General features: G+C 55.9%; 4 protein-coding genes and 4 non-coding genes across 20 annotated transcripts in view; 7 read left to right on the forward strand and 1 right to left on the reverse strand.

Moving 5' to 3' along the window:
• Window positions 1-741: 741 nt before the first annotated feature.
• Window positions 742-4,760, forward strand: RPL23A (ribosomal protein L23a). The gene is made up of 5 exons (XM_003416952.4): window positions 742-850; window positions 1,507-1,690; window positions 3,002-3,178; window positions 3,660-3,729; window positions 3,947-4,760. The coding sequence occupies exons 1-5, from the start codon at window positions 826-828 to the stop codon at window positions 3,959-3,961; spliced, it is 471 nt and encodes a 156-aa protein (XP_003417000.2). The 5' UTR covers window positions 742-825; the 3' UTR covers window positions 3,962-4,760.
• On the forward strand, window positions 1,353-1,419 carry LOC111752539 (small nucleolar RNA SNORD42). Its single transcript, XR_002787446.1, has one exon. It is a non-coding gene; the product is annotated as a small nucleolar RNA SNORD42 (small nucleolar RNA).
• LOC111752526 (small nucleolar RNA Z17) lies at window positions 2,853-2,925 on the forward strand. The gene has a single exon (XR_002787434.1). It is a non-coding gene; the product is annotated as a small nucleolar RNA Z17 (small nucleolar RNA).
• Window positions 3,517-3,581, forward strand: LOC111752540 (small nucleolar RNA SNORD42). Its single transcript, XR_002787447.1, has one exon. It is a non-coding gene; the product is annotated as a small nucleolar RNA SNORD42 (small nucleolar RNA).
• LOC111752527 (small nucleolar RNA Z17) lies at window positions 3,772-3,843 on the forward strand. The gene has a single exon (XR_002787435.1). It is a non-coding gene; the product is annotated as a small nucleolar RNA Z17 (small nucleolar RNA).
• Window positions 4,529-24,567, reverse strand: part of LOC100658036 (protein FAM222B) — a 90,444-nt gene continuing 70,405 nt past the window's right edge. The window contains exons 3-6 of one of the 2 annotated variants that reach the window (XM_023556207.2): window positions 7,031-7,125; window positions 5,650-5,944; window positions 5,482-5,564; window positions 4,529-4,912 (exon numbers count right to left, since the gene is read on the reverse strand). In XM_023556207.2, the coding sequence (XP_023411975.1) occupies window positions 4,529-4,912; window positions 5,482-5,564; window positions 5,650-5,944; window positions 7,031-7,125 (857 nt within the window). Of the gene's footprint in view, window positions 4,913-5,481; window positions 5,565-5,649; window positions 5,945-6,090; window positions 6,468-7,030; window positions 7,126-24,567 lie in introns of those variants that run through there. The other variant, XM_003416957.4, reaches the window with a different exon arrangement.
• NEK8 (NIMA related kinase 8) lies at window positions 6,660-17,689 on the forward strand. 12 transcript variants are annotated; one of them, XM_010596452.3, is made up of 15 exons: window positions 6,670-8,710; window positions 11,145-11,350; window positions 11,598-11,830; window positions 12,080-12,211; window positions 12,744-12,952; window positions 13,118-13,197; window positions 13,273-13,454; window positions 13,552-13,702; window positions 14,083-14,159; window positions 14,533-14,668; window positions 15,307-15,457; window positions 15,685-15,848; window positions 15,940-16,098; window positions 16,291-16,449; window positions 16,848-17,659. In XM_010596452.3, exons 1-15 carry the CDS (start codon window positions 8,625-8,627, stop codon window positions 16,874-16,876), a joined length of 2,154 nt encoding a protein of 717 aa, XP_010594754.2. In that variant the 5' UTR covers window positions 6,670-8,624; the 3' UTR covers window positions 16,877-17,659. The 12 variants fall into 12 exon arrangements, with proteins under 12 accessions (XP_023411970.2, XP_023411969.2, XP_023411965.1 ...); XM_003416960.4 differs by having other exon boundaries at window positions 6,672-8,710; window positions 14,551-14,668; window positions 16,848-17,657; XM_023556197.2 differs by having other exon boundaries at window positions 6,662-8,710; window positions 11,598-12,211; window positions 16,851-17,677.
• TRAF4 (TNF receptor associated factor 4) lies at window positions 18,260-24,255 on the forward strand. Its single transcript, XM_003416966.3, has 7 exons — window positions 18,260-18,451; window positions 21,473-21,524; window positions 22,094-22,198; window positions 22,269-22,430; window positions 22,518-22,679; window positions 22,758-22,913; window positions 23,137-24,255. The coding sequence occupies exons 1-7, from the start codon at window positions 18,309-18,311 to the stop codon at window positions 23,767-23,769; spliced, it is 1,413 nt and encodes a 470-aa protein (XP_003417014.1). The 5' UTR covers window positions 18,260-18,308; the 3' UTR covers window positions 23,770-24,255.

Genomic DNA, 24,567 nt, shown 5'->3' on the forward strand with positions numbered 1-24,567 from the left:
AGGATGCAAAGGTGACTGGGGTAGGAGAGGGGACTCTGAGTGAAGTTATTCACTGGAAGGACTAGCGAGTACTGGGGAAAATCTTGAGCTGAGTGTTTAAATACTGGTAGAACTTCCTCAAGAGTATTATCGGGAAAACGCACGAAGTCTGACACTGTCACAGGTAAAGGGGAGGTGGGAGAACTAACGTGCCCTCCATGCACCTACTCGGATACTTCTTTCCCTTTGCCTAACTAGATTTTACCGCCACCAAATCAGGCGTTATTGATAAACGACGTCTCCTTTCAGCACCTTATTTTCCACAGGTGTCGACTGAGGGAGTAAAACACCCGTTGCCGTGGAATCAATTCCGACTCATAGTGACCCTACAGGTGTTGACTGACGGAGTAGGACTGGGCAAACCCTGCTCTAACGTTCTACAAATTTGCTTCGCTGTCCCCGAATCAGCCTAACTGTAGTCTTTCAGGTGGCAGTGTTACTGTCTCCTGGCGCTGCAGGCCATCCTTCTTGAGACCAGAAGTTGCTCAAAGTGGGAAGCGTACGACCAGACCCAAGCAACAACCGGCTACACCATCCACAAGCCAGAGCAAGTAAACACGTGTCCTAAAAAAACTACAACTCCCAAGAAGCTTTAGTGCCTTACAGGAACAGGGGTTGGCGCATGCTTATTCCTTCCCGTAGAGAAATTAAATCTAACTACCATTCCCGGCGGGCGCCACGCTACAAATTATCCAATCCGCTGTAAGTGGAACCATCGCGAGTCTTCTGTGAGACTTGATTCTATAAGCCCGTGAGAACGGTCGTGGAAAAACCCTTTTTACGAAGATGGCGCCGAAAGCTAAGAAGGAAGGTGTGTGTCGGGGCTAGGGGCCACCCCAGGCTTGTGTGAAATCCTCGCAGAGGGAACGAACTGGGAGGATAGCTTCTGGGCTCATCCCCGGGGGATCTGCTCGGGAGCAGCTGACTGCATTTCGGCTTCGCGGCGGCCTATGTGGGCCGCGTGGGCCCAGCCGCATGGGCCGGGCTCCAGTGACGGAGAAGGTGGAGTAGGCAATCCGGCACGGCATCATCCGCCGGGGAGAGCCAGTCGGCCCCTTCCTCGGAGGAGCTACACACGTCCACATGCTGGAGCTGCTTGTCTCCAGAGCTAAAAGAAATTCGTGCCCTCAGTTTTACCTTGTACTTTTTTTTTTTGTTGTTGTTAAACGAGGCTGTATAGACCCCCAGAGCAGTATGTATGCAATCCTTAATAACCTTGCTGGCAAGTGTCAAGCGTTCGATCAGTGCTAGTCCTTTTTTTCTTCGTTGTGTCCTTGGATTACACCAAGTAGATCTCCTTTGTCCTCAGTGTCGTGCATGTGATGGAAAAATTTTAATTTCCTGAGACTTGTGATGTCTTCAAAGGAACCACTGATGCACGTGTGGTCAGGGGCGCCCACCACAGGTATTGAGGCCAAAAGTGATGGATTTCTGAGTCCTGCACCCTCGTTTTCTTTTTTTCCCCAGCCCCTGCGCCTCCCAAAACTGAAGCCAAAGCAAAGGCGTTGAAGGCGAAGAAGGCAGTGCTGAAAGGCGTCCATAGCCACAAAAAAAAGAAGATCCGCACTTCACCCACCTTCCGGCGGCCCAAGACACTGAGGCTGCGAAGGCAGCCCAAATATCCTCGGAAGAGCGCCCCCAGGAGAAACAAGTCAGTATTCCCTTGTATATGTGGAGAAATATTTGACTGTTCTCCGTTGGTAATTTGGAGATACACATTTGCCCAACCTAGAGCATGGCTTAGGAGAAACATGTCGGTACTCAGTAGCTTCCGTAATGGGAACGTGAGGAGATGGTTTTTGCCGTATGTAAAAACAAGAGAAGTTTTTACAATTGGTGCTAATTCTGTTTAAATCAACTCAGAGTCACTCAGATTTTCTGTTAGGTTAATTATTGCCTTATATGTGATAAGGGCTTGACAGTCCACTTAACTGAGACAATAGAGAAGGCTTAGATGTCCTTATTTTGGAGTCCTGGGTTTTGCTGTAGTGAAAAGTCCTGGAGAGCAAGGATGTGGGTTGATTCTAGATTGATGATGGGAACAGTGATGGCCTGCAACAATGTATAGAAAGCTTTTTCATTTACTTCCAAAGTTTCACACTGTGTTCAAGGATTGGTGGGTGCGTGGGTAGGTGGATGGGGACAGTGAGGCAGGTTGGGGTTCTTGTGTATTTTGGTGTCAAACTACTGCAAAAATTTAGGGACCAGAAGTTAGAGCCATGATAGTAGGTGACACCAGTGGGTTTCTCTTCCTCCCACTGCTTCCTAAGGGAGAGGTAGGAAAGTGGATTGTGTGCATAGAGGACAGCAGTTAAAAGAAAACAACCCCTACCCCCAGTCCCCTCACCCACTTGGACATAGAATTTAGTGTGGTGAGAGTTTGAGACCATACCTCAGCCTTCGAGATAAGAAGCAGTGTCTGGGTGGACAGAACTTGGCTTGTCTAAATTACAGGAGAAAAGCTGTGTTAATAGGTGTGCTCAAGCTACTGTGAATTTAACCTGAGCTATAAATATTCCTGTCAAGAATCAGTGGGCTCTGGAGCATAGAGCCAGTTTTCAGCAAAGGGGGTAGAAATAGTCTCACAGTGAATGAAACCCTAACCTGGGTTTCCAGTCTAGCCTAGTGCTCTTGAGGTAAGTTGCTTAGCCTCTCAAGTCTAAAATTTCTTTAAGTGAGACTTTATTCTGCTCCTCAGGAATGTTAAATAAGATAAAGAATGTTTAAGATTTGGAACTCAAAGATGAGCCTTTCAAGAGAAAGTGCACAAAGTCTTTAACCCCCATCTGGGGCTCAGAGTCCCTAGGTTTCATGGTGCAGATGATGACGTCTATTCAGCGACCAAAGTCTGACAAAAATGATTGCTACCTTATTGTCTGATGCACTGGGCTCCAAAAGAGGGCACATCTTTTCTTCACCTACTAGGCCCAGGCCAGGTGACCCCATTTTGCCTCTCCCCCAGGCTTGACCACTATGCCATCATTAAGTTCCCTCTGACCACTGAGTCAGCCATGAAGAAGATAGAAGATAACAACACACTTGTGTTCATTGTGGATGTCAAGGCCAACAAGCACCAGATCAAACAGGCTGTGAAGAAGCTCTATGACATCGATGTGGCCAAGGTCAACACCTTGATTAGGTAAGTGGGGTCCTGTGGGATGGCAGGGGGAAGCTGGGGCCACAGTTAAGAGCCAGAAGTCCTGAACGGCATGGGATTTTTTGATGCTACTTCTACTCTTGAGGTCAGAGGTCGGTTTGGTAGTTTGCAAGCCTAGAGAAAAGAGCAGCTCCTGCTGTAACTGTATTCCTTTGTATGGAGTATGGGCTTTTCAGGGGGCAGGGGCAGGTTCTAGAATTAAAGTTGTGTCGCATTACTTAGGTTTGATTCCTAAATGTCTTGTGGCCTATGGTGTTTCCCATAAAAGGCAATAGAGAATTAGCTTAATTTGTGACTTTGTGGCTCCTATACCACCCTCTGTGCAAATGATGGAAAAATCACTATTTGGAAAAGAATGACATGAACAAAGGAACCGCTGATGTGCCAGAGGACTAAGGGAGGAAGGGCGGGAATGGAGGCAGTGCGAACACTCAGGACTAAGGCTCCCTTCTCCCCACCCCAGACCCGATGGAGAGAAGAAGGCATATGTTCGACTGGCTCCTGACTATGATGCTTTGGATGTTGCCAACAAAGTAAGCTTCCTCTTCTACAAACTCCCTAACACCCACCCCCTGGGTGCAGATGATGCCTCTGTTAGTGACCAAAGCCTGATGTTTGGTGATGAGTCTTAACTGACTGACTGCACCCTATCCATAACAGGCCTCGCCCTCGTTTTTTTTTTAACCATAACATTCCAACTTAATCTTCACGTTTCAGCTCTTAGTAACAAAGCTCCCTTTTGTTTTTCAGATTGGGATCATATAAACTGAGTCCAGCTGGCTAATTCTAAATATAAATTTTTTCACCACATATGCTTCTTGTCTTTGTATGTGTTTCTGGTTGGGCTGGGGTGAAGCCATGCTATGGTACACAGCTACGGGGCCTGGGCAAGACTCTTAGTCTACTTTGTTGCTATTAAAACACTCAGCCCTGACACCCCACCATACTCGTAACCCCTGGTGGTAGGAGCTTACGTACCAGACATACTTTGTGACCCAGATTAAGGTTAGTTGTCCTAAGACAACTTCACTGAGAGTTTTCATTAGCATCCATTACCGGGCAGTGTGTGGGTTGGCTGACTTTCGGGTAGCACCCAGTCCCCACACACCCATCTACCGTGTCCAACCGGTCTGTCTGCTTCCCTCACCGCTTGCCCAAGAAAGGACAAGGACTTCAGAGGAGTGCTTTCATAGTATTTTCAATACCAGGTGCCCAAGGTTAGAGGTTGGTCACAAAGAACACCCCAGGCTTGGGGTGAAGTCCTAGTTGTTGTGTGAATTTGCTCTCCTAGGCTGTGTTTCCTGGCCTTGCCATGAGTCCCAGGCTCTGCTCTCACTCAGTCAAGAATTTGTCTTTGTGTTTCTGGCTGGGGACACGTTCAGGGCAGAAGTCAGAGCGAAGGAGGCGGGAAAAGTAGATGAGGATCATCACGTCCAGCATGAGCAGGATGCCCAGTAGAAAGGTACCCAGGTTCCTCTGGCCGGTGTAACGCAGGAAGAAATGGGTGAGGTAGGCCTGAGGAGCTAGGCGGAAGAGAAAGTACATGACCAGGTTGACATACTTGTTGACCCGGTAGAGAAGGAGATCCTGGGCATTGTTAATCTTCATCATCATGCGGATGGTAAGGAAGATGTTGCTGACCTCCACTAGTAGTGTTAGGACGCCCCCACCAACAAAGCTGCTCCAAAATATGCCTGAGAAGAAGGCACCCATGGCCTAGAAGGTGAAGAACAGGGGTTAGGGACCAGAGATGCCAAAACTTTCTTGGAAGTTGGTAGGAGTGTGATCACAACAGAGTTGGAAGCCCCCTCTTTCCTCCTGATGTAGTTAAAATGTCTTCTTCATTCAACATTAAACCTTGATCTCTGATCATAGGGCCTGGCACTGAGTGGAATTTCCAGCCTATTTAAGGAGGTGCAAGGTGCACTGGGGAAACCCTGGTGGTGTAGTGGTTAAGTGCTCTGGCTGCTAACCAAGAGGTCAGCAGTTTGAATCCAGAAGCTGCTCCTTAGAAACCCTATGGGGCAGCTCTACTCTGTCCTGTAGGGCTACGAGTTGAAACAGGCTCAACAGCAACAAGTTTGTTTTTTGGTTTAGGTGGGACCAAGGATTGCAGGCCTCAAGTGGGGAGCGTAGGGACAGTGCCAACCCTCAGCTTTTAGCATGAGAAAAGATGTAGGACAAGGGTAAGACCAGGGTTAAGAGAAGATGGCCTTCTCAGGTTCAGACTGGGTTGAGACCCAGTAGCCAGCACCAGGTCTATACCCCAGCCCCTGCTCACTTACCATGACGTGGTGGACAAGATATTCCCAAGAAGCTCGAGCCTGGCGGCTCACCACGATGTCCACCGTGTCGTGGATGAAATAACCTAGTGGAGGAATGGAAGAATATAGGTCATGAAAAGGGCTGAAAAGCTTTCTTCTACCAACTTTGGCTTCCTGGGCAAGACCTACCTGCAGAGAAGCAGACAAGTAGATAGCCAGAAAGTGACCATGCCGTCTCAATCTCCACCAGCATTTCAGGGGTCTGCCATACACTGGAAGGGAGGAAAGAAGCGAGGCTTCCACCGTTTCGGCACTCCAAAGGGCCCTGGCCCTCAAATCCCCAATTACTGTTGGCAGTCCTGGGGGAGTCTGGGCCAGCCGCTCGCGCTATTGGCTGACTAGGGAGCAAGGAGGGGATTGGCCGAAACCCTGTGCCTCCGGTTTCCCAGGTGAGACTCCCCCTCCCCTGGGGCCGCTTCCACTCCTGGTTGGATAGGATTCCAAAATAGAGAATCAGGTGAGACTGCAGGGCCTCAGCCGCCCGTGGGCGATGAAGTAAAGCAAGAGCCAGTTTCAGCTCCCTGTGCACGGATCCCCTAGCTACCTTCAGTCCCCCAATCGCTTACTCACCACAGTAGCGCCCAGATTCCAGAAACTATGGAGTGAGCAAAGGAGACGAGCAGGTTGTGCCAGCGCCAGGTGCGCAGGGAGTCGGCACGCACGTGCGCGGGCAGGGGCAGGCGACAGAGCGCGCGCCGGAGCGCCCGGAAGGTCAGCGTGGCGCCCAGGAGCAGCGGCAAGGCGGGGTGCAGCAGAAGGGGCATACTGGCCCTCCCTGCCGTCTGTCTGCCCGCCTTCTTGGCGGCTGCCTCAGGTTGTTCGGGGAACAGGCTCCTTCTCAGGCCAGTCCGCCCCGAACACCTCTCCTGCCGCCGCCGGCCCTCGCGCCGGCCGCCAGCCTCGCACACTTTCCGCGGAGCCCTTTAGGCCCCTTCGCTCCGCCCGGCCCCTCCCCGCGCGGCCTCTGCCCCCGCCCCCAGCCGCCCGCCCGCCCCCGCCCCGCCCCGTCCGCCCGCCCCCGCTCCCCGGCGCCTGTGCCGCGCGGAGGGCGCGAGCCCCATTTCCCGGGCGCCGCCCGGGCCCCGCCAGGCCCCCGAAGGCTTCGGGCGAAGAGGGGCTGTCCCGGAGGCTCTGCTGCCGAGGCCCCCCGCGCTGGCGCTTCCCGACTGCTGACGGAGTACGCTCCCGCCCTCGCTCGCTTGGCCTTATTAATCCGCGTCCCCACTTTCCCCGGGGCCACCGGCTTCCCCGCCCTGGGCGGGGACTGAGAGAAACCTCCCCACCCTCAACTTCTTTCTGAGCAAAGTTGGGCGGGACCTGTCACCCACGCCCCTTAAGCCCTGGTCCTGCGGAGGGGTCGGAGGCCCGGATCGGACGATGATTTCTGCACAGACCCTGTTCCTGCACTGGACCCACTAGCTTCTTCAGGCCAAGATGGTCGTGCTTACCTGCTCCTATTTCCCACCGCCACCCCCCGCACCAAGTGGGTGCTTAGGAACTATTAACTCACCACCTCTTCTCCCAGCTGCTCCTGGGCTCCTGGGGCCAGGCGGCTGTCACAATCCTCCCTCAGACAGTCCCCGTCCTCTTCTGGCTCCCTGGAGGCTGGGGCGGGGAAGACCGACGCTTTGCCCAGGCTACTGGAGTGACCCTCATTCTCCAGCCCAAGGGCCTGGAGCAATTGCGGCTCGCGGCCACTAGGTGCCAGCCTGTCCTCATTGTGGCGAGGGCCTCCTGCCTTCAACGAGCTTGGCAGTTGCGTTTTAGGAAAGTTAGACTCTGGGCAAAGGGAGGAAGCGGTTGAGCCCCGAGGGGGTAGGAAGGGACCAGGGGCTAGGGGAAAGGTGCTGCGGGAGGGAAGAGAAAGCCAGAAGTATGGGGCGCCAGAGACCCAGGGACTAAGCAGTTTGGGTGTTTGTTCTGCCTCCTCTGACAGCTCCAAGGTTACACATTAACCCCTGTGGGCCTCCTGGGTCAACCTCGGCCTGTTGGTTTCTAGGTGAGGGCACTAGTGTCCCGGGTGAACGGCTTTCCCTCTCTGCACTCCCCTTTGCTTACAGGGCAGCTTTGTCCACCTGCCTACAACGACCTGAGCCAGAGACTGAGGGGCTCTCGTGGTCATTCCATGCGCGTTGGTTTGGGGCGGGGACAGAGGATAAACACCCGTTTCCTCAACATACCTCGCTCACTCAGAAATAAAGATACTAACCTTGAGCTAATCACCATCCTCCTTCTTATGACTGAGATTTTCATGGAGCTCCCGCAGAGCAGGAGCCGCCGGAGAGAACCTTGAATTAAACTGACTTCCCATCAAGACCCGAGATGGTGATACCAGCCAGCACCCCCTACCTCTAGGCAGACCTTGCACCTATCCCAGACAGGAGTCCACCTATCTCCCATCTTCCCCCCATTAAGTTTTTTCTAGTTGAACGCTGAGGGCAGAGCACCCTGCTGCAGCGTTGCGTGTGTGGAGGGGACAGTTGAAGGATGCTGACAAGCGCGGTGCTCACTACTCGGGACAGACTGAAAACTGTGTCACATCCTCCCCAGGTGAATCAAACTGCACAGCTCGGGGTTTCCCCGGTCCCTCCCTAGGCAAACATGAAACTAACCCTGCTCCCTACCCCGCAGACCGAAAGGGCTGACACTCTCGGTTCAGTTTTGGTTAAGTATTTATCGTTTCCGTGCCAGTGCGAATCCGCCCTCTCCTTCTGAAATAACGTCACTCTTGGGCAGAGGGAGGTGGGTCCTCGCTTCCCACCCCCAGCTGGTCTGTGGAAGGTCAATTCTCGGGGCACGGTACCCTTCGGGTCTATCGAGGCTTTGCGAGGACTGGATTGGGCCACACGTGTGGGGAGCGACGGTACCGTGCTGGCTACAGCGGGGCGCGACAAACAGTGGGATATCACCCCATTCCCCGGACCCTGTGAGGGGCGGGATCGAGAAAGAAAAGCGCTCGCGTGCCAGGGTTGCCTGGACGGTGTAAATCAGCAGAGACGTGGAGGGGAACCTAAGTCTGAGCTCTACTTGCTCCGCCCCACAAATACTCACAGGGCGGGGGCGGGGCCTTAGAGTGGGCGGGTCTGCGCACGCGCTGTGTCTGTATGTGGCGGGGTTCCGGAAGTGTGGCTCTGAAAAATGAGATGGAGAAGTACGAGCGGATCCGTGTGGTGGGAAGAGGTGCATTCGGGTGAGCCAGGGGTCTGGGGGAGGCAAGTGCTTGGAAAGAGGGAAAATAAGCCCCAGCTTTGGCCGTGACATCGCTGCCCGGTTAGCCCCGCCCCAAGACGTGAGCCCTCACTCTGTGAAGCCGCGTCCAGGTTTCCGGTCCCAGATCTGGCGGGAGGCTCCGCCCCCAATGAGGCCACGCCCCTGGCAAGCTTACGCGCCCTCGCCGAGTTCTTCGCTGCGTGACTCATTCATTCAACAAACACTGAGCGCCAACTGTACAAGTCAGATCCTGGGACTGAGTAAACACTTATAACTAAAACTTGCATGATCCTTGATCTACGTCAAAGAATTTACAGACTATAGAAGCAAACTATACAATAAGCAAGACAAATTGTTAAAGGAGTTATAAAGGTATGGCAGTTAGGGAAGTTATTAACAGGCTGTAAGGAGAGTACACCACCAGGGAAAAAATTTATTAGGGGTGGTCAAGGAAGGCTTTTCTGAGCTGTGAGGTTAAAGCCAAGACTTGAGGAATGAAGACCAGTGGTCGGAGAGTGAAGGCCTTTTCAGGCAGGAAACTGCATATGTGAAGATCCTCAGGAGGGAAAAAATTCAGAGCATTCAAGGAACTGAGAAAAAGACTAGTGTAGCTGGGATGTAGTGGGCAGGGTAGAGAATTTATAAAATGAGGTTGTCAGGGTGGACAGGGACCAGATTATGGCTTTGTAGGCCGAGGTAAAGGGGTTGATTTTATTTGCAGTATACGGGGAAGGAAGCCCCGGTGGCCCAGTGATTAAGAGCTCAGGCTGCTAACCAAAAAGTTCGCAGTTGAAATCCACCACCAGCTCCTTGGAAGCCCTATGGGGCAGTTCTGCTCCGTCCTTTAGGGTCGCTATGAGTCAGAAGTGACCCAGCGGCAACCTTTTATAAGGGGAAGAGTTTTAAGCAGAGGAAGGGTCTGAACTGACTTGAGTATTTAAAACATCACTCTGGCTGTTATGTGGAATTTAGATTTGAGGGTGACAAGAGCAAAAGGGACCATTTCAGAGGCTAGTGTGCATTTTAGGTAAGAGATGATGATTTGATCAAGCGTTATAGCAGAGGGCATGGAGAGAAGTGGATGGCGTCATGATATTTTGGAGGCAGAAACACAGGATTTACTGATGAGTTGGTGTGAAATGGAGGAAAGACCCTGGGATGATTCTCAGGTGTCTGACTTTAATAAGTAGAGGATGGTGGTGCCATTTACTGAAATGGAAAAGAGCCGGGAAGGAAAAGTTTTTGGGGGGGTAGGAAGCAAGAGTTTTAATTTGCTAAAGTGTAGGATGGCTATGAGCCATTCAGGTGGAGATGCAAAGCAGGTAGTTGGATGTGTGAGTCTGGGGCTCAGAGGAGAGGTCTGGGCTGGAGATATAAATTTCAGACTGTTCAGCAAATATTTATTGAGCTCCTAATAAGTGCTAAATACTGGGCTATGCACTGGGAACTTAGGGGTAAACAAGGGGAGTGTAGTCCCTGCTATTATGGACATTGACCACAGACTAGAAATGAAATAATAATATGAATGGTTTGTACATATTGAGCATTTTCTGTGTGCCAGGAACTTGCTAAGTGCCTTCTCTGCGTTTTCTCATTTGATCTTAACAGCTCCGTGAAGTCGATTCTATATTATCCCTATTTTCCATATGACGATGTCACATAACTTGTCTAAGACCAGACAGTAAGAGGAGAAGCAAGGATTTGAACCCAGGCAGTTGACTCCAGAGTCTGTGGGAACTTAAAGCAAAACAAAACAATTGCCATCAAGTTGACCCTGACTCATGGTGACCCCATGTGTGTCAGAGTAGAACTGTGCTTCGTAGGGTTTTCAATGGCTGGTTTTTCAGAGTAGGCTTCCAGGCCTTTCGTCCAAGGTGCCTCTCGGTGGCCTAGAACCGCCAACCTTTTAGTTAGCAGCTGAGGGTATTTACCAATTTCACCACCCAAGGACTCTTATGGGAACTTATAGATCAGGATTACTTTTTCCTCATTGCGCCTGTGGTAAAACTGAGTTTCAGATAAGTTAAATAACTTCCCCAAGGCCTCACACCACGTTTGTGATCATTCCTCCCGTTTCTCCAGCTCAGTGTTTTGGGCCCTTGGCTTCCCATTGCTGTTGAGTCCATTCCGACTCATAGCGGCCCTATAGGACAGAATAGAGCTGTACCATAAGGTTTAAGAGGTTGAAACCTTTATGGAAGCAGACTGCCACATCTTTCTCCTGTGGAGTGGCTGGTGGGGTTCAAACTCCTGACCTTTCAGTTTGCAACTGAGTGTTTTAACCACTGTGCCACTGGGACTCCTTGGTTAGATGACTTCTTAGTCTGGGTCCCCGTTCTGCTCTTTTAAGGAGCTCCCAGGCACCAGGTTTGCCCCGCCTGACCCGAGCCCGCCACCGTACTCCGTGTCCCCAGGATTGTACACCTGTGCCTGCGCAAGGCTGACCAGAAGCTGGTGATCATCAAGCAGATTCCAGTGGAGCAGATGACCAAGGAGGAGAGGCAGGCGGCCCAGAATGAGTGCCAGGTCCTCAAGCTGCTCAACCACCCCAATGTCATTGAGTACTACGAGAACTTCCTGGAGGACAAGGCCCTCATGATTGCCATGGAATACGCACCAGGTGAGCCAGCCTCCTTGCATTGGCCTGGCTCCAAGGACCCCTTGCCTCTGGGACAGGCAGACACAGATTAGCCAGCTTCCTGCTTTGGGATGGGCTTGGCTGAGGGTCAGGGGTATAGAGTTCTGGTCCCAGTTGTGTGACCCAGGCCCCTTGCCCTCCCCGGCCTCAGTGTAGTATTCCATAAAAGAAGAGGTGCTGTCCTGGGCATGGAAAAGCCCGGATTCTGACCACCCTGTTGTGGTCATAGGTGGCACCCTGGCTGAGTTCATCCAAAAGCGCTGCAATTCCCTGCTGGAGGAGGAGACCATCTTGCACTTCTTCGTGCAGATCCTGCTGGCACTACATCACGTGCACACCCACCTTATCCTGCACCGGGACCTCAAGACTCAGAACATCCTTCTCGACAAGCACCGCATGGTAGTCAAGATTGGCGACTTCGGCATCTCCAAGATCCTTAGCAGCAAGAGCAAGGCCTACACGGTGCCTGGGCATGGAGGGGACCTCGGGAGTGCAGAAGGTCTTGGGGGCCAAGGTCCACATTGTATCCCTACCTCCTCCCTTCTCCCCCCACCCAAAGACCTTGGCCCCTGGCTGGGTAGTCTTGCAGAAGGAAGCACCTTGGCCTTGGCCTGCTTTGGGAAGAAGCTGCCCACAAATGGACCTGTGTGCAGAGCACCTGGTCCCATCTCCTCCACCCCCAGGGCTGTAATACTGGCTTTCCTGGTGCAGGTGGTGGGTACTCCATGCTACATCTCCCCTGAGCTGTGTGAGGGCAAACCCTACAACCAGAAGAGCGACATCTGGGCCCTGGGCTGTGTCCTGTACGAGTTGGCCAGCCTCAAGAGGGCCTTTGAGGCCGCGGTGAGTGTAAGCAGTAAACACACCCAAGAGGACAACTAGGAAATCTCTACCTCCCTCCTCCAGAAACTCTCAGCTCCAAGCATTTCTGTGTTTCTTCTGTTATCACTGGGTTATGTCTCTCCCGCATCAGACTGGTGGATTAACCCAGGGCAAGGCTGTGATTCCCTCAGACTGAAAGTTACTGAGGGTAGAGGCTGATTCCACCCCCCTCCCCCCCATTAGGCTGAGGGCAGGGCTGTGGCTCCTTCAGATTAAGGAACCTTCAAGGATAAGACTTGAGTTTTTCCAACAATCTGGGTTTCTGAGGACATAGCTGTAGCTCCCCCATCAGACTAAGGATTCCTGAAGGCAGGGTTTGGCTCTGGCATCATTAGTGGCGGGGGCGGGGGGGGGGTCCCCTCATCAAACTAAAGGTTCCTGAGGGCAGGGTTGAGGCTACTCCATCAGACCAGGCCTGGGACTCAGAGTTAGGGGTGCTGCTGGCATAAGAGCACAGCCCTAGGCCAACCCCTCAACTTGGTGCCTTCAATAGAACCTGCCAGCGCTGGTGCTGAAGATCATGAGCGGCACCTTTGCACCCATCTCTGACCGATATAGCCCTGAGCTGCGCCAGCTGGTCCTAAGTCTGCTCAGCCTAGAGCCTGCACAGCGGCCACCACTCAGCCACATCATGGCACAGCCCCTCTGCATCCGTGCCCTTCTCAACCTCCACACCGATGTGGGCAGCGTCCGCATGCGGAGGCCTGTACTGGGAGGGGCCCCGGGGGAGGGGGGAGAGGCCCTGGATGGCAGGAGCAGAGGGGGCACACCCAGTGAGAGGGGTAGAGGGGGTATCGGGCCATTCCTCCATTCCTGGGTGTCAGAGTGCTGGCCAGGGACCGTCTCCTGAGGCCATTTGTCCTATAGGGTGGAGAAGTCCTTGACCACTGGACCACCCATGGCCCCCGGCAGCGCAGGGGGTAGGACCACCAGCACCCGCTGCAGGGGTAAGTTGGGGCAGGCTGCTGGGACTCCGCGGGTGCCCGCTGTTCCCACCAATTAATAAGCCTGATGCGCTGTAGGCGTCCCCCGGGGCCCAGTGCGGCCGGCCATCCCCCCACCTCTGTCCTCTGTGTATGCGTGGGGTGGCGGTCTCAGCGCCCCCCTGCGGCTGCCGATGCTCAACACAGAGGTGGTCCAAGTGGCAGCAGGGCGCACGCAGAAGGCAGGCGTCACGCGCTCCGGGCGTCTCATACTGTGGGAGGTGAGGAGGCTGTGGGTGGGACAGGGCTGGAGCACCTTGTGGAGGGGTGAGAGGGTGCTCAGGCTCCGGCCACGCCCTCCCCTGCCCCCTTCCGCAGGCCCCGCCCCTAGGCGCCGGCGGGGGCGTCCTCCTCCCAGGGGCAATGGAGCAGCAGCAACCCCAGTTCATCTCCCGTTTTCTGGAGGGCCAGTCAGGTGTGACCATCAAGCATGTGGCCTGCGGGGACCTCTTCACGGCCTGCCTGACCGGTTAGACCGCCAGGGACTAGCCTATCTCCCTCCCTCCCCACCATGAAAGGGCCTCCAGAACAGCTTTCTCGTTGCCTGTCATTTGCAAACTGCCCACTTACTGCTTTAATCTCCCAGTTATGGAGCTTTACTTACACCATCTCCTTTACCCTTCATGACAGATCTAGTAAGGTACTTGTATTGTACCCATTTGACAGATGGAGAAACTAAGGCTCAGAGGCTAAGTCATTTGCCCACACACTTTTCTCCCCCTCCTATCTCATCCTTCCAGCCCTAGCTCCCAACTTTTACTTGCTTCCCTAAACCCAAGGCTGGACTGGCCTGTCTGGAAAAACAGCCTAAACTCTTCCTCCTCCCTTTCCTAACTGCCCCATCCCCAGACCGAGGCATCATCATGACCTTTGGCAGTGGCAGCAGTGGGTGTCTAGGCCATGGCAGCCTCACTGACATGAGCCAGGTGGGTGTCACGTGTACTTGGGGAGGAGGAAGTAGGGGGATGGTAAGGAGCCCATATCTGAGAGCTGACACCCAGGTTGGGGGCAGGGGAATTCCCAGCAGCCATGGTCCCTCTGGCTCTCAGCCTCCACCTGTTCTGGGCTGCATCAGGGGAAGTACAGAAAGACTGGGCTTCCCCAAAGGCTGCCCACCTGGCAGAGAGAGAAAAAGAGTGTGTGAGTGTGTGAGAGTGTGTGAGAGTGTGTGTGTGTGTGTGTGTGTGTGTGTGTGTGTGTGTAGGGGGGGGTTAAAGAGACAGACACCTCATGGGACTTAGCAGCACCCTAGGGAGGGTGCTGAGACCTGGCAGCTAGTCCCAGACCCCTTGCCCACAGCCTCCCCTTGCCCTCCAGCCCACCATTGTGGAGGCCTTGCTGGGCTATGAGATGGTGCAGGTGGCTTGTGGAGCCTCTCATGTGCTGGCCCTATCAACTGAGCGAGAACTCTTTGCCTGGGGCCGAGGAGATGGCGGTAAGTGCCCCGCCCTTGCTCTATCTCAGGGCGATTCCAGCCCTCATTGACTCCTCACACTTACCTTCCATCCCATGGCCTGTTCTTGCTGCCTTTTCTCTCCAGTTCTGTTCATTTGTTCAACAAACGCTTGTTGCACACCTACTCTGTGCCCACCCTGTGCTGGTTGCTGAGACAAGATGCACGGAATGTGGCTTATCCCTTCATGTGCTTAGAGTGAAATGAGGGAGATTTCCTTCATCCGATGGTATTTATTGAGGCTTTCTCTGAGCTTCAGGCTGGGCACTGAAGCTACCGAGATGACGTAGGTGGGGTTCCCGACCTCATGGAGGACTCAGTCTAATGGGGGGCAGGATCACACATCTCCGTTATGATAGAGGACAGCATCAGGGCTACTTCCAAGGTTCAGAGGTGTAGGAACTCAGGGAGTAGCAATGGATTCTACCTGGAGAAGATGGAGGTGGCATCTGAGTCTGAACAGGGCCCTAAAGGAAGAGTAGGATTTTGACTGGCAGAGGGGCCAAGGAAGGGCAATTCAGGCTTAAGGGACAGCCTTCACTCTTCTAGGTGGGCCTTCCTCATCCAGGCATCATTAACCCTAAAGCTCAAGCTGTCCTCATCCTCACTTCTCCTTGTAGGCCGGCTGGGACTAGGTACCAGGGAGTCCCACAGCTGCCCCCAGCAGGTGCCCATGCCCCCAGGACAGGAAGCCCAGCGTGTTGTATGTGGCATCGACTCCTCCATGGTCCTCACTGTGCCTGGCAGAGCACTGGCCTGTGGGAGCAACAGGTAAGCAGGTGCACCAGGATGACTAGCCTGCTCTCTCACTGGCCTACTCACTGGCTGCTAGTGCTCCATCTGTCATTGCCTACCTCCTGCTGAGGGCCACAGCTCAGGGAGGCTAAGGGCAGTGCTCAGTTAAAGGCAGGGTTGGATCTGTGCTCTGGTGAACTGAAATAGGGCAGAGCAGTCTATACAAACTATCAGTTGGACTTGGCTTCTGGTTTTCCCTTCAGATTCAACAAGCTGGGTTTGGACCACCTTTCCCTGGGGGAGGAGCCTGCCCCCCATCAGCAAGTGGAGGAAGCCCTGAGCTTCATACCACTAGGCTCTGCACCTCTGGACCTGGAACCCCTGCTGAGTCTGGACTTGGGCACTGCTCACTCAGCTGCTGTGACTGGTGAGTAAAACCTGTGCACAGGAGGCCAGAGGTGGGCTCACCTGGCTCCTTGGGATTTGGTTCAGGGACCCCTCTCCCCTCCAACCTACAGCCTCAGGTGACTGCTACACTTTCGGCAGCAATCAGCATGGACAATTGGGTACCAATGCCCGCCGGAGCAGCCGAGCACCCTGTCAGGTCCAAGGCCTCCAGGGCATCAAGGTGGCAACGGTGGCCTGTGGAGACGCGTTCACTGTAGCCATCGGGGCAGGTGCGGAGTGGGCACCATGGGGGCAAACAGGTGTGAGCAGACCCACAGGCAACGGGGGTTTCATGCTCTGGGCAGCTGGACTCAGCAACCTCCCCTTGTTCTCCAGCCCACCATATGGGGGGCAGTCTGGAAGATAGCTGCTTGCCTAGGCTGTGCCCCCTCCCATGCCCTCCTTGGGATTCTCTCTGACAGAGGGTGAGGTATACTCTTGGGGCAAAGGGGCCCGAGGTCGACTGGGAAGGAGGGATGAGGATGCCGGACTCCCCAGGCCAGTGCAGCTAGATGAGACACACCCCTACACAGTGACCTCTGTGTCTTGTTGCCATGGAAACACTCTTCTGGCTGTTCGTTGTGAGTTATAACTTTTCCCACCCTGCCCACATAAGGGTTAACCCAGCTGGCTGCTGCCCACACCCTGATCCCAGTGGTTACAGCCCAAATCACCTAAAGCTTCTACAGTCCCAGATAAATGAAAGCAGAAGCCGAGGGGTAAAACTCTGAGCTTCCTGTCTGGGGTGGGCAAGGGGGGAGTGTTTCTTGGGCCTTACTGAAGGGGTGCCCCCACTGCTCCCAGGGGCTCACATGCACACTTCCTCCTCCTATCCCCAAATCCAGTTTGGCTTGAACCTCAATTTCTGACCTGGCAGAATCCAGAATCCAGAGCCTAATGTGGGAGCAGAGGTGGGTGGAGCCTGCTGGGTCACTGCACGTGTGGGAGGCTACAGGGGTTTCTCTTCTGTACCCTCCAGCAGTCACAGATGAGCCAGTACCCCCCTGAGGCACGTGGACATCCTTCTCGACCACCCTGATCATTGCTTCTCTGAATGTTCCTGAAAAGCACAGGTGCCTGAGGCATGACCGTCCCCACCAGCTTCCGGGACTGTCATCAGTGGGGTATAAAGGCCAGCGAAGCTTTTGGCCTTGGATTGTAAGCCTCAACCCACCCTATTCCTCCAACACTGCTCTTTTCCTCCTCACTCCCACTTCTCTTAATTCAGCGTCCTCAAGGTCCAGCCTGGTGGAGTTGGAAGCCAGATCTAGCTTTGAAAGCAGGGTGGTCCCCGGAGCCTTAGCAAAAAAAGGCTATAGAAGTGGCTGTGGCTGCACTCAGACCCCGCGCGCGCCCCCAGCCCAGTTAGAAAATAAATCCCTGGTGCCTACAGGTAGAGCAGCTCCATGGAGCAGGGCAAGCCAGGGCCTGCCTGGCCCGCCTGGACTGCCGGTTCAGCCCGCCTGGCCTCTGCATTGCCTGGGGCAGAGAGGTCGGAGAGCACTGCCCCCCACCCCCATCCCTGTCCTGAGGCAAGGACTTGCACAACCCCTGCGCCCCTCCCCTCCCGGATGAGAGTAGGAGACTCCAGATGTGTCTACTGCAGGGGGATACCGGCTGAAGGTTGCGCCTCACCGCTCGCCATTACCCCAACCAGGTTCCGAGAAGGGGAAGCTGGCTGGTCCAGACCAGTTTCCCAGAGGACTGGAAATAGTAACATCAATAAAAACGTCAGCTGCCTGCTTGCACTGTGGTCTGTTCAGGGGTAGGGGTGGCGACCAGACACCCCAGGGCAGGACTGGGCTGGGCCCGACCTCAGTTACAGGGCCGCGGCCGAGGGAGGAATGTGGGCGCACCCGGAGCCTGGGGCCGAGGTTCCTTTGGCCCAGTGCCCGGCCCGGCCTCCCCGCCCCAGCCGGGTTCTCCGGGCCTGGTTACGAGGCCTCGGCTGCCTAGCACCTGGAAGCTGGGGCCCTGGGCGGCGCGTGGCCCCCCGAGACAGCTGTTGACTCCAGAGAAGTGAGCCTTTGTGGCGCGGCCCGCCCCCTTTACCGACGCGCACTCCCCGGGGCCCTCCGCCCCACCCCCGGCGTTGGGCGCCAGGGCCCCCGAGCTCCGGAGAGAAGCGGGGCCACGATCTCTGCCCAAGGGGAAAGAGGAGTCCCTGCTCCGGGAGTGGGCGAGACTGATTGACTTTCGTGGCCGCGGTCGCGTCTGGCCGTATCCCGACCCCAGAACCATGCCGAGGCGGGCACTAGGACCGCGCGGGCGCGGCTCCGCCCCCTCTTCCGGCGGGTGGGCTCTCGGGCCCGGCCCAGTCCGCGGCCGCCAGTCGGCGCCGCCCGGAGCCGGGAACCCGGCCGGAGCGAGGCGCGGGCTGTGGGGCCGCCGCGTGCCCGGCCCCGCTCGCCCGTGCCCGCCGCCCGTCCGCCTGCCCGCCATGCCCGGTTTCGACTACAAGTTCCTGGAGAAGCCCAAGCGGCGGCTCCTGTGCCCGCTGTGCGGGAAGCCCATGCGCGAGCCCGTGCAGGTTTCTACCTGCGGCCACCGCTTCTGCGACACCTGCCTGCAGGAGTTCCTCAGGTGCGGGCTGGGAATGGGGGGGACGGCGGGGATGGGAGGGACACCGCGTGGGGAGGCGTCCAGGCCGGAGGCGCGCCGGGTCTTTGTCTGAGCCACGGCCAGATGACCTCAGGGGCGCCTGCCGTGACGTCATGAGGGGCGGCAGTGACGTCAGGGCCCTGGGAGTACCCTGGGCCCTATTCCGTAGTGTCCCTGGCAGGGTCTGCTCCCCGAGCCAGGTCGGAAGAACCCTGTGTCTTCCCGCAGGGTGGAGATGGGGAAAGACGCCCTTACTGACCCGTGGCCGTCGCTTACCCCTCATCTGAGAGCGAGAGCGGCCCCATCCTTAAACTTTGAATCGTTCGGGGAACAGGACAAAACAAAACTCTCTTCTGTACGGCATCTTAAGCCTCTGAGTTTTCAGCCGTCTAACCGCTTCTGATTCTCCGAACATTCCGGGAACAGCAGCTATTGTTCTCCCATTTCATAGATGATCAAACAAGAGAATCAAAGGCTGCGACTTGCACAGGGTCACACAATTACTCAAAGGCTTAACTGGGACTTAAACCTGGCTGCTTGTGTTCGCACAATGCGAAGTACTCACTACACAGCCCTCCCGTGAAGCAGAAACCCTTTGAGTGTCTCTGTCCTCCCACGGAGGCTTTGAGTGCTGCGGACAGTTAATAAGTATCGTTAAGGAGGGGGTTGTAGCCTGGGTGTTACAGAACGCCCCCTGGCCTCTCAGGACGCAGGTCACCCCTCGTGTCTTGGGCATCCTTTGAATTTCTGGGCGCCCTGTGTGTCTTGAACCTCCTGGCCACTGCTCAGGATGGGGTGTGGGAGGCAAGATGAGGGAGCCTCCACACCTGGTGAGGTCGTGCCCCCAGGGCACAGAAGGCTAGGTCAGCTACTGCCGACTGTCAGGAAGCTGTCTGCCGAGGTGATCTAGGGGCCCTGGCAGGGAGAACATTTCTGGGGCTCCCGTCTTTAGTGCTCCCTCCCTCTCGCCGTCCTCTGCAGCCCCTCGCTTGCAGAAATCTCAGCAGACCCTTTGTTTTCTGTTCCCCTCAGCTTGGGCTGGCTTCTGCCCTCACATACGCTCCAGCGCAAGCTGCTGTGCTGCTCCCTCCTCCCCTTCCCTCGCCTTTCCCTCTCCTCCCTCCAGTGTACACACTTACTCCCCTACAGACACACAGACCCATTGTCTTCTCCAGTGCCCTTCCGCAGCCCTCTGGTTTCCAGATGAGGCCAGCTGAGCCCCCCCTCCCCCCAGCTGACCCACCCTGACTGCCTCCGAGAAGGAGAGGAGGGGGCTGTCAGGCTCCTTTCTGTCCACCCCCTCCTCTGGCGTTCTCTTGGCTGCTCCTGCCCCTCCCCCTCCCGGAAATCCCCTCTTCCTCTCCCACAGAACCCTCCCCCCCATCCTGTTTTCTCCCCTGGGCCTGGGCCTGGGCCTGGGCCTGGGCCCTGGCCGGGCCTCTACTGTGCAGTCTTGAGCAGCCTTGAGCAGCCTCTGCCCCTGCCTCTCCTCCTCCCCCACCTGAAGCTATGCTGATGAGGCATCCGCTGATGGCCCTTACTGCCTGGCCCGACCTGAGGGCAGGCTCTGCCCCTCACCGCCACCCCCTACAACTGATGGTGTACACAGCTCTGGCCCAACCTTTGTCCTGGCTGGGCCCCAAGCTGCCCAGGCGAAGCTTCTGCCTGCAGCCTGGGGACTTGCCTCAGTCCTGTGCCTTTGTCCAAAACAACTATGTCAGCACATTCCTGAAGCAGCCAAGTGGGCCCCCTCCCCTTGGCCCACCCCACCTTCCCCACTCCTGCCATGGCTCGTGAGTCTGGTTCCCTGTGAGCACAAGCACACCCCTTCAGTGCCTGAGCATGCATTGTTCTTGCCATTGGTGGCATGGCCAGTGGTAGTGGGGTTGGGGCAGGGGGCCAGGTCGTGCTAGAAATCCTTTGGGCCTCTGAGGCATAGACTGGCCAGGCCCTGGAAAGTGTAATGGACAAGGCTGCTGTGTGGTCTCTGTTTCTGTCTTGATTCCTGCCTGCTACCACCTATCTGACTCAGACCTGCCAGGAATGCCATGCCTGAGGGCCCTCAGTCCTACTGGGTGAGCTGTTGCCCTGTCTAGGCCTTGCCAGGCATGTGTGACTGGTCCTGGCTGGGGTCAGCAAGGCCATGTTGGCGTGAGGAGGCATGCCAACAGGCTCCTTGGGTGCCAACAGCCTGGTGGAGAAGAGGGAGGGCAGCTGGTAGGGTCAACAAGCTTCAGATTCCTACTAGGCACTGACCAGAGTCCTGGCTTTGCTTGCCGGGACATTTTTTCTTGCCTCTGCCTCCTGCTGTGTGGTGTAGTAGAGCCCACCTGAGCTGTGGAATCATATTCAGGTGCTGCTTCACCTGTGAGCCTCAGTTCTTTCACCTGCAGAAAGGGACATTCAGGCCCTTCTCATAGGCAGGTGGAGGTGTAAACATTGCCTCTGAGGATGCCTTTCATGCCCTTTGCTTTAGAAGACACACCCTCATAGGAGGAGGGGAGAAGTGGGGGAAGGTGGCCCCAAGATGACCTTTGCCCTGGTTCTTGGCTGGGCACTCTCATTGGGCCTGGGCATTCCTGGCACTTATCTCAGCCCATTCTGTTCTCTCTCTCCCTGGGCTCTCAGCACAGCCAACGGGAACTAACCTGGGAGGAGGGGGTAGCTGGGCAGCCTGTTCCTTTCCTAGTCCAGCTGCCATCCTGGGGGGAGGGGTGCCAGCTGCCACCTGTTGGCCAAATGCTGCCTGAAGCAGCTGTCTTTGCCTTCACTGGGCCCAGGACCCTCCTTCCCAGGACTGGGAGCTGTGATCTTCTGGGGTGGTGGGGAAATGGGTGCCCTCAGGCCTCTATGTGGCCTTTTGTCTCAGGTGGGGCTGGTCGGAACAGGTCTGGTGAGGGAGGGAGAGGCTGCCCAGGTCAAGGGGGTGGGGTGCAGGTCTGAGGGCTCTCCCTTCTCTTCCCATTGTGTGGAACCTTGACCCTGTCCTCTCTTCCTTCACAGTGAAGGAGTCTTCAAATGCCCTGAGGACCAGCTTCCTCTGGACTATGCCAAGGTGAGTCCACAGTGCCAGGCAGAGGCCCAGTAGCAGGCTGGCACAGGCTCAGGGCCAATGTCAACCCAGTGAGTTGTGCATCCCCGACAAAGGTGGGCCTGTTCCCTCCCACCAGGCCAGTTTGCAAACGGAGGCCCATGTTTGCCTGAAGGGCAGGCACAATGCCCAGCCTGTGGGGTGTACAGAGCTGTTCTGTGCCCATAAAAAGTGTTCCCCTCCCCTTCTGGTGGTAAGCCAGACCTGTGGCTGAGGGCCAGGACCCTTCCAGCAGCAGGGGGGCAGGAGCTGGGCAGTGGGCAGCCTGGGACTGATCAGGCTGATTGGCTCCTGCCCCAAAGGGAACATGTGTGCAGTTGTGTTGGGGACTCTGAGATCCAGAGCAGGCACCACCTGCCATGCCCTTCATTCCTGGGCACAGAGGGGTAAATAGCCCAAGCGTGGCTATTACTGGCTCCAAGGTAGAGCCATCCTAACTTGGGGGAAGAGGAGGAGGAGGGGAGGATGTGGGGGACTGCAGCAGGCTTCTGACCCTGACCAGCACCCCCCCGCCCCCAAATTCCCTGCCCCAGATCTACCCAGACCCTGAGCTGGAAGTGCAGGTTTTGGGCCTGTTGATCCGTTGCATCCACAGTGAGGAGGGCTGCCGCTGGAGCGGGCCGCTTCGTCACCTACAGGTAAGGTTCTGGGGTTGGGGAGTGGACTGCCCCTCCCTTGGCAGGCACTAACTGCAGCCCTTCCCACCAGGGCCACCTGAATACCTGCAGCTTCAATGTCGTCCCTTGTCCCAATCGCTGTCCCACCAAACTGAGCCGCCGTGATCTGCCTGCACACTTGCAGCACGACTGCCCCAAGCGTCGCCTCAAGTGCGAGTTTTGTGGCTGTGACTTCAGTGGGGAGGCCTATGAGGTGGGTGGGGCCTGGCTGAGGGTGAGGGAGGATGGGGCACCTGGCAGCCCAGGATCTCTTAGCCTAGCCTCGCTGGCATTTCCACAGAGCCACGAGGGCGTGTGCCCCCAAGAGAGTGTGTACTGTGAGAACAAGTGTGGTGCCCGCATGATGCGGCGGCTGCTGGCCCAGCATGCCACCTCTGAGTGCCCCAAGCGCACACAGCCTTGCACCTACTGCAGCAAGGAGTTCGTCTTTGACACCATCCAGGTGAGGCCCTTCCTGGGACGTGGGCAGCAGGGCAGGTGGCAAGGGAGTCAGGCTATTGACTGCTCCCTGTGTCTCCAGAGCCACCAGTACCAGTGCCCACGGCTGCCTGTGCCCTGCCCCAACCAGTGTGGTGTGGGCACTGTGGCTCGGGAGGACTTGCCGGGCCATCTGAAAGACAGCTGTAGTACTGCCCTGGTGCTGTGCCCTTTCAAAGACTCCGGCTGCAAGCACAGGGTGAGATGCCCCTTTTTCCATCAGCCTCCTCCCTGGCCCTTGAAGCCTCAGACGTAGGCTATGTTTCCTGATGCAACATACGTGCTTGGTGGTTCCTATTATGCTACTCTGAAGCCTCCAGGTCTCTCCCCTGCCATCTGGCACCCTGTACCCACTCCTCCCCTCTCCCCTGGGCCTGCCCCCACTTATAACTTCCTTCCCCCCTGCTTGTGGTTTTGCACAGTGCCCTAAGCTGGCAATGGCACGGCACGTGGAGGAGAGCGTGAAGCCACATCTAGCCATGATGTGTGCCCTGGTGAGCCGGCAACGGCAAGAGCTACAGGAGCTGCGGCGAGAGCTGGAGGAGTTATCGGTGGGCAGTGATGGTGTGCTCATCTGGAAGATTGGCAGCTATGGGCGTCGGCTACAGGAGGCCAAGGCCAAGCCCAACCTGGAGTGCTTCAGCCCAGCCTTCTACACCCATAAGTATGGCTACAAGCTGCAGGTGTCTGCATTCCTCAATGGCAACGGCAGTGGCGAGGGCACACATCTCTCACTCTACATTCGCGTGCTGCCAGGTGCCTTTGACAATCTCCTTGAGTGGCCCTTTGCCCGTCGTGTCACCTTCTCCCTACTGGATCAGAGTGACCCTGGGCTGGCTAAGCCACAGCACGTCACTGAGACTTTCCACCCTGACCCAAACTGGAAGAACTTCCAGAAGCCAGGCACTTGGCGGGGCTCTCTGGATGAGAGTTCTCTGGGCTTTGGTTATCCCAAATTCATCTCTCACCAGGACATCCGAAAGCGAAACTATGTGCGGGATGATGCAGTCTTCATCCGTGCCTCTGTTGAACTGCCCCGGAAGATCCTCAGCTGAGGGCAGGCAGGGCTCCAGGTGAAAAGGCAGGTGGGATATAACCTCAGTCAGGCACTTGCTGAATCTGGAGGGGGCCGGACCCCCTTTCAGCTGCTCCTGCTGCCTAGGTTGTTACCCTGTGCCCTCTCTGGCCCCCCACTTCCCTCAGGTGCCTCCAATTGGTGCTTCAGCCCTGGCCCCTGGGGGGAGCAGGTCTTGGGGTCAAGGGCTGGAAACAAGCGATCCCAGGGCCTGTCTCCCCGCCTCGGCAGGGCAGACATAGCTTGGTGCAGGCCACACTACTCGGGACTGAGTGCCTGTTGGTGGTGTGTCCCAAGAGCCATAAGTTGGGGAGGGGTTTAGGAAAGGGAGGGGTAGTTAAGAATCTGTCTTGAGATCTAATTTCTCTTCCTCTTTCCCCAGCTGTGTCCCCTCTGGTTATTTATTTGCTCAGTGCCAGAGGGTCACAGCAGGGGAGCCCTGATTTTTAATAAATCCTAAATTGTATTTATTAATTTGGTTCCAGTCTGACTCATCTGGGTTGGAAACCTGTTGCCATCAAGTCAGTTCCGACTCAGTGACCCTGCAGGACCGAGTAGAACTGCTTCAGAGGATTTCCAAGGCTGTAATCTTTACAGAAGCGCACTGCCACATTTCTCCCATGGGGTGGGTTCAAACTGCTGACCTTTTGGTTAGCAGTTCTCGTTTTAACCACTGCTTCCCCAGGGCTCCTCTGAGTTGGTTAAAAAACCCACTGCCATGAGTCCGGCTCATAACAACCCTATAGTACAGAGTAGAACTGCCCCATAGTTTCCAAGG

Source organism: Loxodonta africana, chromosome 18 (assembly GCF_030014295.1).
Source record: "Loxodonta africana isolate mLoxAfr1 chromosome 18, mLoxAfr1.hap2, whole genome shotgun sequence".
NCBI classification, from domain to species: domain Eukaryota; kingdom Metazoa; phylum Chordata; class Mammalia; order Proboscidea; family Elephantidae; genus Loxodonta; species Loxodonta africana.

Coding starts and splice junctions, on each gene's coding strand:
- RPL23A (XM_003416952.4), top strand. CDS start 826: ATGGCGCCGAAAGCTAAGAAGGAAG. Junction 1,691..3,001: donor AGCGCCCCCAGGAGAAACAA/GTCAGTATTCCC, acceptor CCTCTCCCCCAG/GCTTGACCACTATGCCATCA. Junction 3,179..3,659: donor AAGGTCAACACCTTGATTAG/GTAAGTGGGGTC, acceptor TCCCCACCCCAG/ACCCGATGGAGAGAAGAAGG.
- NEK8 (XM_023556196.2), top strand. CDS start 8,625: ATGTGGCGGGGTTCCGGAAGTGTGGCTCTGAAAAATGAGATGGAGAAG. Junction 12,953..13,117: donor GGCAGCGTCCGCATGCGGAG/GCCTGTACTGGG, acceptor TTTGTCCTATAG/GGTGGAGAAGTCCTTGACCA. Junction 16,450..16,847: donor CACTCTTCTGGCTGTTCGTT/GTGAGTTATAAC, acceptor TGTACCCTCCAG/CAGTCACAGATGAGCCAGTA.
- TRAF4 (XM_003416966.3), top strand. CDS start 18,309: ATGCCCGGTTTCGACTACAAGTTCCTGGAGAAGCCCAAGCGGCGGCTC. Junction 21,525..22,093: donor TTCCTCTGGACTATGCCAAG/GTGAGTCCACAG, acceptor TCCCTGCCCCAG/ATCTACCCAGACCCTGAGCT. Junction 22,431..22,517: donor TCAGTGGGGAGGCCTATGAG/GTGGGTGGGGCC, acceptor GCATTTCCACAG/AGCCACGAGGGCGTGTGCCC.